The following is an 11,382-nucleotide window of genomic DNA, read 5'->3' on the forward strand; positions in this document are numbered from 1 at the left end:
GAATAAAGATGGCGGGCAGCCGGCGAGCGTGTCAAAGGGGCGGGGCGGGAGGGGAGTGACGTCATCTTCCGGAGGCGGCCAGCAAGGAGCTTTGCCGACTCGGGTGGGGACTTGGAGTGGCTTGTTTTGGAGAGGAAGCGGCAGCTGGGGCGTCGTCAGAGGCAGCTCTGGCCGGAAGCGGGGACTGGCAGGCGAGACTACGAGGGTCTCTTTGTGAGGCGGGGGCGCTCTAAATGGAGGAGGGGGTCCAGGGGGTGGGAAAGAGGGGAGGGAGAGGAAGACTCAAGGAAATCAATCAACTTAGGGCTATTTGGTTCAATGGGTCTCCTCTTGAGCGGGTCTTGGATGCAACTCGTGGCGTTTCAGAAGATTTTGCTTCCATAATTCGCTAGTCTATTTACATCTTCACTTTTGATACTACAGTACTTTTCCTCTTACACAAGAGCAATGGGTTTGCACAATAATAATAATGTGTTTGTGGGGGCGTTGTTACTGGGTTGTTGTTCCCCCCCCAAAAAAAATTATTGATTTTCCAAAAATGTTAAACAAGCATAAATCTCAATAGTATTTAAAACAATCTTAGTGACATTGTTAAGTGACTTCCTTGAATCCTCCTAGTTGAATTTCAGTGTGTATCATTTTAACAGTTTTCCAAAACCAATTTTCTCATAAAATTAACTTAATCACTTAACATCTTTCTTTCTTTCTATTTTAGCTTTAGATATATTAATTCCTAACATTACATATTTAAAGCCTATCTAATATTTGCAAGCTTTTCCAATTAAGTTATCTTAACATATTTAACTAAATAGTCTTTGAATTCCATCCATTCTTCCTGATATTCCTCCTCCTTCTGGTGGCGGACTCTTCCAGTCAGGTTGGCTAGCTCCGAAAAATCTATCATCTTCATCTGCCATTCCTCCACTGTTGGGATTTCTTGTGTTTTCCAATTCTTAGCTAACAAAATTCTTGCTGCAGTTGTGGCATACAAAAACAATTTAACATCTATCTTGGGCAATTCCAAACCTGTTATTCCAAGAAGAAAGGCCTCTGGTTTCTTAATAAATGTATATTTCAACATTTTTTTTCAATTAATTATAAATGAAGTCTTTAACCTTGGGGGAGGTCCACCACATATGATAAAAGGTGCCCTCCTTTTCTTTACATTTCCAACATTATCACTGTTGTGGTAAATCTTTGCTAATTTTACAGGGGTTAAGTACCATCTATACATCATTTTCATAATATTTTCCTTTGACACCGTACATGCAGTAAACTTGACCCCTTTCTTCTGGGTTGTTGTTTTTTAAATGTGTTTTGGTTTCTCGTTTTGTGCTTTTATTTAGTGAACTGCCCTGTGATACGGCTACTACTAATAAAGTGGACTCTGCTCCCAAGAAAGCAGTTGTGTTATAATAAATTTATCCAAGGTTATCACAGAATATCGTGTTTTCAAAACAGACAGATGTGTCATGGAAGTACATTTTCTTTTAATGATATTTGTAAATTTTGATAATAACATTTTAAAAAAGAAAATATTAATTGTTTGGTTGTGGCATTAGCTTGCATGGGGCAGATACACACACAGTATTAATGAAGGGGGGGAGGGAAGCTGATGCTACAGGTGGGTACTGTTAATATAGCCATTTATCACACTGCATACAGAGAAGACGACAATAACATTCAAAGGCAAAATTGAAGCCGAATGATGAAACCAGGCTAGAAAAAGCAGCAACTTGAATCACTCATATACAAAACATACAGCAATCCAGTTGTATGAGCAGACTATTTGATCAGCATAGGTGTGATCCACACCCAACTTGTTTTACCTCCCCTGTGCTTTTGAAGTTGCTTGATGCAGATATTAAGCAACTGAAGTGCTTTTTTTAAATGTTTTTTATTAAATTTTCATTTCAAATACACCAACAAACAAATATTTCAAGTCTTTTTACATTTGTCTTACTTTATGCTCCATAGAGCTGTTGACTTCCCTCCTTCCCTTCCGCAGGTTTTCTTATTCCAATCCTTAATTCACAGCTCCTTAATTAAAAACTAAACCATGACATAAGATTTATTTCAGTCCTGCTAACGTCTTCAAATTTCTACAGTTCTCACTTATATGGACCATAAATTTACTCCATTATTTTTGGTACTTTGTTTCCTCCTGACTGCGAATCCTATGTGTCAGTTTTGCTATTTCCGTGTACTTGACCAACTTTGTCTGCCACTCCTTTACAGTCGGTATCTCCTGTGTTTTCCACTTTTGGGCTATCAAAACTCTGGCAGCTGTCGTAGCATACATATATAATCTTTGGTCCGTCATCTTAATATCCTCTCCTATCAAAACTAGCAATAGTTCTTCAGCCTTTTTTTGGGAAAGTATATTTAAACATCTTTTTCAATTCATTATAGATCAGTTCCCAAAACTTTCATTTTATCACATGTCCACCACATGTGGTAAAAATCCCCATCCTTTTCTTTACATTTCCAACAGATTTTGCTACTTGTTCTATACATTTTTGCTAGTTTGTCAGGTGTTAGATATCAGCGATAGACCATTTTCATTACATTCTCTTTTAAAGTAGAGCATGCAACTGAAGTTCTTCAGGGTATGGCAGGGAAGTGATGAGGGGAGAGCTTTGCCTCCTTAATTCCCGCATGCCAGCCAGTACTTAATAATACAGGAGACAGGGCCTGCCAGTATGAATGCCGTCAGCCTTATACTGAGGTGCCAGGGCAGTGAAAGTTGTGGGTTGTGTGCCATCTGCAGCATCAAGGGTATTCTGAGGACAATAGGATTGTGAGATATTGACCAGAATGAACGCCGAGGGACCTTTTGGGATGGATTAGCGATGGGGGGCGTAACCCATTGCAGAGCACCCAGAAAGGTATTGGAAGAAGGGGAGGACGGTTATCACTGAAAGGCTGAGAAGGAGGAAGACACTGGTCTCTGAAATGGCCCTCAGTATTGAAGGGGTGTGAGGGTGGAGAATGAAGGCTAGCAAGGGTCTGTGGCAGGTGTGAGGAACCTGTGGCCCTCTAAATGTTGCTGGACTACAACTCCCATCGTCCCTGGGCTGTGGCTGATGAAAGTTGTAGTACCACAGTATCTAGAGGACCAGAGCGTTCTGCACACTTGGTCTACGGGGCAGGTAGCATAATGACTCTGTCTCCCATCTTTAGCCCTCACCTCCAGCCCCATGAAGCGGAAGCATCAGCTCATCTCGGATACATTCCAGGCGAAAAAACGACGGCTGGTTCTCGGATCGGAGCCTCTCGAACAGGGTAAGAATGGAGGAAGTGTTGTGTGGTGAGGCGTCAGAGTTCTCTCTCTGCATGGGGAGGTGTGCGTGCGTGGACTTATGGGGGGATGATGAGTGAGAGGTGAGTGCCATCAATTCTGGGTGGCATGAGGCAGAGCGCTGCAGAAATATGCCAGCTTCTTATGTTTCCTCCCCCAGAAGGCCCCGAGGCAGTAGAATCTGCACTCCAGTTCTTGGCCTCTCTCTTCCCCCGCAAATTATTTGAGGATTTTCTGCCACCCTTGATTCTGAGACACCAGATCTACAGCCTCGTCAAAGACCGAACGACCGTCGACAGGCACTTGGTAGGTGATTCCTTCCTCAGTTCAGAGGCCAGGTAGAGGAATCTGGAGGGCTGAATTTGCCCCCCACTCCCCCGGACCTGAGGTTCCCCAGGATATGGGGTGTTTGAAGAACCAAAGGATCCTATGGGAAACCTATAAACCTCCACACACGCACACACCCTACCATGATTTCAATAAAATGAGGTGTGTGTCTATAGATAGACAAATCTCTCTTCCTTCTGCCTCCAATTCTCCACCTTCAGAGTTTGCATTTGAAATAGACTGGTTAAAATAAAGAAAACCTCCTCCTCCCTCTGTGTCTTTCTCCAGAGCCAGCTGAAAGATGAGGGCCGGATCCGGATGTTCCAGCATGGTTTCGATGCAGACACTTTCGTTGTGGCATTCACAGACAACTATAAATCTAAGGTCTTGTGTCTTTTGTGTGTGTGTGTGTGTATGTGGTTAGTTGAGGGGCAATGCAGAAGCAGGGGAGAGATTGTGACAGCTCTTTCTCCCACAGGTGCTAGAGTTTACGTCTGGGAAGGACTTTGACAGGACTGTTAGGAAATTCCTGGATTCTGTCCTCAGCTCCTGCCCTGACATCAGTTTCGACAAAAGAAGGATGGTGAGAGAGTTTGGCTTCAGTGATGCAGAAATCACGTGAGTAAAGTTTTCCCCAGAGTGGAGACAGAGTAGGGTGTGTTCTGAGGGCCATGTATGAAGATCAGGCTTCTTTGAGGTTTTGCTGTGTCCGGTTATAATGAATCTTAGTAAATTGATTGAATTCGTTCTGATTGGTTTAAATCTGCATAATTTTGTATGGGGTTAAACAACCCAGTTCCCTGGGGGCAAGGGGAAGTATTCTGTGACATGACTGCACATGCCACAGCAGGCACCCTCTAGGAATATAGTAATGTACTGTATATAAGGGCATGAGACTCTTGATCTCAGGGTTGTGGGTTCGAGTTACACACTGGGCAAAAATATTTCCGTAATGCAGGGGGTTAGACAAGACGACCCTTCCAATTCTATGGCTGCAATTGTACAAACAAAAACAAAAGCCCTCAAAGCTGTTACAAAAATAACAACACAAAGGGCTTCGACCATCATACCTGACGGTTAACTTGCATGGAGATTGTTGAGTAACGGGTAGTGTCTTGCCCAGAGCTGAGATCCAGGCACCTCAGAAGAAAAAACAGTGGCTCATACTGGGATCCTCTTAGTGGTGCGGTTTGGTCATTTTGAACTCTGGACTTAGTTGTCTTGCATCTCCTGGCCTCTCCATAATGGGAAGTATGTTACTTCAAAATGCAGTAAGCCAGCTCTGCTGTATTTGGGGACACTCCTTCTCATTTTACTGAACAGGACCTTTTCCCTGAAGTCCTGTCCTGATAGCATCACTGAGCAACGCTTTCCTTAGACTCCCGTTATCTCCGGCTTTCCACAGTCCCAGAAGCGGCTGCATCTTGGTGCAAAAGGGGCAAGTCGTAATGGGGGGAATTACATTTCTCTCCCATCCCTGTGTTTCATGTTCAGGCAGCTGGTGAATGCCGGAGTCCTGACTGTCCGTGACGCAGGGAGCTGGTGGCTGGCAGTGCCTGGAGCAGGTCGTTTTGTCAAATGCTTCATCAAAGGTTAGTTCGTTTCCCTGCTCCAGGCAAAAGCTGGGACACCTCTGACGACAGCAACCTACTGATCTGTGTTGTGTGTGTCTCTCCGTCTTCCCAGGGCGGAAAGCTGTGCTGAGCATGATCCAGAAGGCCAAATACAAGGAGGTTTTGCTGTCTGACTTGCAGAACCGCCGAGCTCCAAGCGCCGTGAAGCTGGGCCTGCCTTACCACATCCACGACCTTATTGGAGCCCAGCTGGTGGACTGGTACTAGACTTCTGCTCTCGCTCCCACCTGTGAAAAACCAAATGTTGCCTTGGAGCTCAGCCTGTTGCTGTGGAGCTTGATCCTGCCCTTGGGCAGCCAACCAAAGCTGTAATCCTGCATACCGGGGAGTGGGGTCCTTTTCTGGGCTGGTGACTTGGATCCCAACCTCTCTTACCCCCAGGGGCCCACCTGCCAATCACCCGATGTCATCAGTGGGGGTCTCTGTCATCAGCAGGGACAGCAAGCCCTGCTTGCAAAGGAATGCTTGGGAGTTGCTTTCACTTGGGAACAGATTTGCTCTTCTGGTTCCCTGGTTACCAGGCAGAGGGCCTTCTCGGTAGTGGCACCCGCCCTGTGGAATGCCCTCCCACCAGGTGTCAAAGAGAAAAACAACTACCAGACTTTTAGAAGACATCTGAATGTAGACTTGTATACCCATGTAGTATCTGAAACCAAAGGGGCACATTGGTTGCCGGATGTGAAATACATGGGTGTTATTTTCTTCTCTCCTACCCCACTAGAACACGGGTGGCACTGTGGGTTAAACCACAGAGCCTAGGACTTGCCGGTCAGAAGGTCGGCGGTTCGAATCCCTGTGACGGCGTGAGCTCCCGTTGCTCTGGCCCTGCTCCTGCCAACCTAGCAGTTCGAAACCACATCAAAGTACAAGTAGATAAATAGGTACCACTCCGGCGGGAAGATAAACGGCATTTCCGTGCGCTGCTCTGGTTCACCAGAAGCAGCTTAGTTATGCTGGCCACATGACCCAGAAGCTGTACGCCGGCTCCCTCGGCCAATAAAGCAAGATGAGCACTGCGACCCCAGAGTCGGCCACGACTGGACCTAAGGGTCAGGGGTCCCTTTACCTTTGTACCCCACTAGAACGGGATGCTAGACTAGATGGGCCCTGGCCTGATCCAGCTGGTGCTCTTCTTATGCTCTTCTTATTCTGCCCTGCTTTTAACCTGACCACCTCATTCTTGCTTCCTCTAGCGTCCCCACGACCTCCGGCACCCTCCTCCGACTGGCTGATGATTAAGGACATGCCACTTGTCTGCCACCAGACCAACACCTGTGCCTAAAATGAATGGATGCTGCTTGGGGCCCTGGCCACGGGGGACAGGATGCCTCCCTGAGCCACCAGCATCGTTGTGAACAAAAAGGACCTTTTCCAACAAAAAACAATTTTTTAATTATTATTTATGAAACAGATTTATACTTTGCACTTAATATGGGCCCAATGTGCGAGAGCATCTTAGTAGGACCCCTGACTGACGGGAGGCCGTGGATAAGAGAGGAGGGAGCCGCTTGTGCAATCTCTCGGCTTGATCTCTGGATGCCGGAGAACCGTGGGAAACCTGCGCATCTAAGAACAGCCAGGGCCAAGATGTTCCCACAAGGAATTCATTCCTGGAAGTGTGTGTGTGGCCGTGTATGTATGAGTGTTGATCTCTTAGATGACCCCCGTGTCAGAAAATTACATTGGAGCTTGATTAAAAGCATTTCTTCTTGGCTCACTGATATGTTCTGAAGACGATACGTTTTTGGGACAAAATGCTGGCTAAACAGGGATGTATGTAACCACCTCCTGAAAGTCACTAGCAAGGGAGACAGATACATCTCACAACAGCTTAGTTCTACTTTGTTCTTTGGTGATCACTCGTAGCCAAGTAAGATTGTCTTCCATAAACACGGTCTTAACAGTGAGTCCATAAGTGACTGTCGAGGCTAATTCTGGAGCCACACGTCCTTCCACAGTGGGGACAGAGGTTTCCGTGCGGTAGTTGATCATGGTGAGGGTTTGCCAAGCGTGCTTTCCTCTGAGCACGTTTCTCCCTTGCGTCCTGAGTTCGAGCGTCTTCAAAACTCATGACACCTTTAGTACAGGCTGTTCTCCAATTGCAGCGCTCACAGGCCAGTGTTTCCCAGTTGTCAGTGTTTATACTACATGTTTTTAGATTTGCCTTGAGAGAGTCTTTGAACCTCTCTTGTTGATCACCAGCATTACGCTTTCCATTTTTAAGTTCGGAATAGAGTAGTTGCTTTGGAAGATGATAATCAGGCATCTGCACAACATGACCAGTCCAACAAAGTTGATGTTGAGGAATAATTGCTTTGACACTGGTGATCTTTGCTTCTTCCAGTACACTAAGAAAAAAGCACACCAAGAACACAGGCCAATGTAAGTTTCAATAGTGGGAGTAGTCCCTCCTCACAAATAAATAATCAATTTTAACAAAAACTGATCCGTTCAAAAGTATGTATTCTGACAAGGATTACAAACTCAAATAGAGATTACAAACTCATAAAGAGATGTATAACACAATAATTCATTACAGAATTTGAAATGAGAGTTTATGAGTAGAGACAAGTTCATGTTAGTCAATAGTCAGATTCGACGTGAAGGTCTTAGTTTCAATCATTGAGTAGAAGTCAGAAGTCAATTATGGATCAGAAACAAGGACAGGGCCCTGTTTCGATGTATTCCCCTTCATCAGCTGGAAGTATCAAATATTACATGAAAATACATTTAAATTCTAAATTACCATAGATTATAAAGCAGTCATAAATTATAAAACAGCATTATATAACATTTGGTTCCTTACCTAATTTTTAAAGGGTCGTGTAAGTTTGAAGACTTTCAGATAAATATATCCTGTTATTTTCTACGTTTCTCAGAGATAGCAACTGAAAATAATCAATATTAATAATAATTACATGTGTTGAATCAAATTTAAAACTCTAAGGCAGCATATAATCATATGATTCCTCACCTTCGTGTGGGTAGATCAACATGTATCTTGAGCTTTTCTGTGCGTTTTCAATTTGGAAGTGAGCCTGTTACCTTTTATATGCACTTAAAGGTGGCACTGTGGGTTAAACCACAGAGCCTAGGACTTGCTGATCAGAAGGTCGGTGGGTGAGCTCCCGTTGCTCGGTCCCTGCTCCTGCCAATCTAGCAGTTCAAAAGCACGTCAAAGTGCAAGTAGATAAATAGGTACCACTCCGGCGGGAAGGTAAACGGCGTTTTCATGCGCTGCTCTGGTTCGCCAGAAGCGGCTTAGTCATGCTGGCCACATGACCTGGAAGCTGTATGCTGACTCCCTCGGCCAATAAAGCGAGATGAGCGCCGCAACCCCAGAGTCGGCCACGACTTGACCTAATGGTCAGGGGTCCCTTTACCTTTAAAGGGGTAGATGAGATCCCCTAGATCTTCCAGTACACTGGCATTAGTTCCCTTTTACAGTGCAAGCAGCTATCCTTCCTGCCCACAGGAGCCCAAGAACTTCTGTCAGGCAGGAAGTGGTCTCCTGTTTGGTCAGACTACTTGTCTTTTGAGCCCAGTATTTATATACTCACTCTCCCCTGCAATGGACTAGAGGCCTCTTGGGTCCCTTCCAACTCTATGATTCTGTTGGTGGCTCTCTAGCTTGCCAGTGGAAGGTCTTCCACTTCACGACTGACCTGCTCCTTGTAGGTGGAGACGCCACTGTCAAAATCTGTGGTGTTCAGCCTGTGCCCTGTGACCGAGCTAAAATAAGACTTTTCACACATGGAAACTGACCCCAAAACTCTGTCTCGTTAGATGTTCCGCCTGGTCCCTTCTGCTTCAACATAGATTGTGTCTCTCTTTGCATACCTACAGTACATACATACAGAATCAGGATTCAAAATGACCTTAACAGATGGGGCAACTGGGACCAAACTAAGAAAACGAATGTCAGTAGGGACAAAAAGGTTCTGCACCTAGGCAGGAAGAACCAGCTGCACAAATATAAACAGATGAGGAACAGGTGGATGGCCAGTAGTACATGTGAAAAGGATCTTCAGGCCTTGGTGGAGCACAAGCTTAACATGAGTCAACAGTGAGATGCAGCAGCAAAAAAAGCCAATGGCATTCTGGGCTGCATCAACCGAATTATAGCATCCAGATCAAGGGGATGAAGGCAATTATATTCCAGGAACATTTGCAGCCCCACAGGTTCCCTGTCTTTATGGCCTGATCCTACACATGTTTTATACCATGGGTAGGCAAACTAGGGCCTGGGGGCCGGATCCGGCCCAGTCGCCTTCTAAATCCAGCCCATGGACAGTTCAGGAATCAGCGTGTTCTTACATGAGTAAAATGTGTCCTTTTATTTAAAATGCATCTCTAGGTTATTTGTGGGGCATAGGAATTTGTTCATTTACCCCCCCCCCAAAAAAAATAATAGTCCGGCCCCTCCACAAGGTCTGAGGGACAGTGGAATGGCCCCCGGCTGAAAAAATTTTCTGACCCCAGTTTTTATACTCAGAAGTACCACAAATTCAGCTGGTAATTCCAAATAGAAATGCATGCAAGAATGCCACCTTGATTTTCTGATTACAATATGCTATTTTATATAAGAGTCTTGCTACATCGTGGGATACGGGTGGCGCTGTGGGTTAAACCACAGAGCCTAGTACTTGGCAATCAGAAGGTCGGCAGTTCGAATCCCCGTGACGGGGTGAGCTCCCGCTGCTCAGTCCCAGCTCCTGCCAACCTAGCAGTTCGAAAGTACGTCAAGTGCAAGTAGATAAGTAGGTACCGCTCTGGCGGGAAGGTAAACGGCGTTTCCATGCGCTGCTCTGGTTCACCAGAAGCGGCTTAGTCATGCTGGCCACATGACCCGGAAGCTGTACGCCGGCTCCCTTGGCCAATAAAGTGAGATGAGCGCCGCAACCCCAGAGTCGTTCGTGACTGGGCTTAACTTTCAGGGGTCCCTTTACCTTTACTTTGCTACATCAGGTTTAAGGGGGTTCCTATTCTAGAAACTGATCTCTAATAACAGCTGTCCAGAATGAATTAGGGAAGCATACAGGCCAGGTGCAAAGGAAACTTGCCTCCTGTACTGTCTGCACTGGCATTCAGAGGTATACTGCTGCTGGAGCTGGAGGTTCCACTTAGCCCTCACACCTAATATTTGTTGTTGTTTAGTTGTGTCTGACTCTTCGTGACCCCATGGACCAGAGCACGCCAGGCACTCCTGTCTTCCACTGCCTCCCGAAGTTTGGTCAGACTCATGCTGGTAGCTTCGAGAACACTGTCCAACCATCTCGTCCTCTGTCTTCCTCTTCTCCTTGTGCCCTCCATCTTTCCCAACATCAGGGTCTTTTCCAGGGAGCCTTCTCTTCTCATGAGGTGGCCAAAGTATTGGAGCCTCAGCTTCAGGATCTGTCCTTCCAGTGAGCACTCAGGGCTGATTTCCTTCAGAATGGATAGGTTTGATCTTCTTGCAGTCCATGAGACTCTCAAGAGTCTCCTCCAGCACCATAATTCCAAAGCATCAATTCTTCGGCGATCAGCCTTCTTTATGGTCCAGCTCTCACTTCCATCCATCACTACTGGGAAAACCATAGCTTTAACAATATGGACCTTTGTTGGCAAGGTGATGTCTCTGCTTTTTAAGATACTGTCTAGGTTTGCCATCACCTTTCTCCCAAGGAGCAGGCATCTTTTAATTTCGTTACTGCTGTCACCATCTGCAGTGATCATGGAGCCTAGGAAAGTAAAATCTCTCACTGCCTCCATTTCTTCCCCTTCTATTTGCCAGGAGGTGATGGGCCCAGTGGCCATGATCCTAGTTTGTTTGTTTTTTAGCTTCACACCTAATATAGCTGCCCGCAATGAATATGCTTCCTTTCCCCTCAACCGCAAACCATTTCTCAGAACATGCATTTTGGAAGTTTCGGTTCCTCGATCCTCTCCCGCACCGCCTCGTTTGAGCTCGCTTCCTCTCGTTTTAGTCCTGTCCCTTTAAGAAGCCGACAAGTGGGCGGAGCTAGAATCCCTATATTTATTTTTTAATAAATATGTTTGTTTTCTTAAAAAGTAGAACGGGCGTCTCTAACCTGGCTTCACTCCCTATCTCTGCGGTATTTAAGGTCATGGCATGGTCAC

At 45.7% G+C, this 11,382-nt stretch overlaps 1 protein-coding gene across 3 annotated transcripts; it reads left to right on the forward strand.

Annotated features, from left to right (window-relative positions):
* The first annotated feature begins 61 nt into the window (after positions 1–61).
* Positions 62–6,983, forward strand: WHR1 (winged helix repair factor 1). Of its 3 annotated transcripts, none has more exons than XM_081183568.1 (8): positions 62–213; positions 3,184–3,285; positions 3,462–3,607; positions 3,917–4,012; positions 4,107–4,246; positions 5,123–5,220; positions 5,315–5,462; positions 6,456–6,983. In XM_081183568.1, the coding sequence occupies exons 2-8, from the start codon at positions 3,201–3,203 to the stop codon at positions 6,499–6,501; spliced, it is 759 nt and encodes a 252-aa protein (XP_081039694.1). In that variant the 5' UTR covers positions 62–213; positions 3,184–3,200; the 3' UTR covers positions 6,502–6,983. The 3 variants fall into 3 exon arrangements, with proteins under 3 accessions (XP_081039694.1, XP_081039693.1, XP_081039692.1); XM_081183567.1 differs by lacking the exon at positions 62–213 and adding an exon at positions 1,101–1,146 and having other exon boundaries at positions 3,465–3,607; XM_081183566.1 differs by lacking the exon at positions 62–213 and adding an exon at positions 1,106–1,146.
* Positions 6,984–11,382: the final 4,399 nt, after the last annotated feature.

Source organism: Podarcis bocagei (genome assembly GCF_964188305.1).
Source record: "Podarcis bocagei genome assembly, chromosome: 2".
Lineage (NCBI taxonomy): Eukaryota > Metazoa > Chordata > Lepidosauria > Squamata > Lacertidae > Podarcis > Podarcis bocagei.

Coding starts and splice junctions, on each gene's coding strand:
- WHR1 (XM_081183566.1), top strand. Junction 3,286..3,461: donor ATCGGAGCCTCTCGAACAGG/GTAAGAATGGAG, acceptor TTCCTCCCCCAG/AAGGCCCCGAGGCAGTAGAA. Junction 3,608..3,916: donor CGACCGTCGACAGGCACTTG/GTAGGTGATTCC, acceptor GTCTTTCTCCAG/AGCCAGCTGAAAGATGAGGG.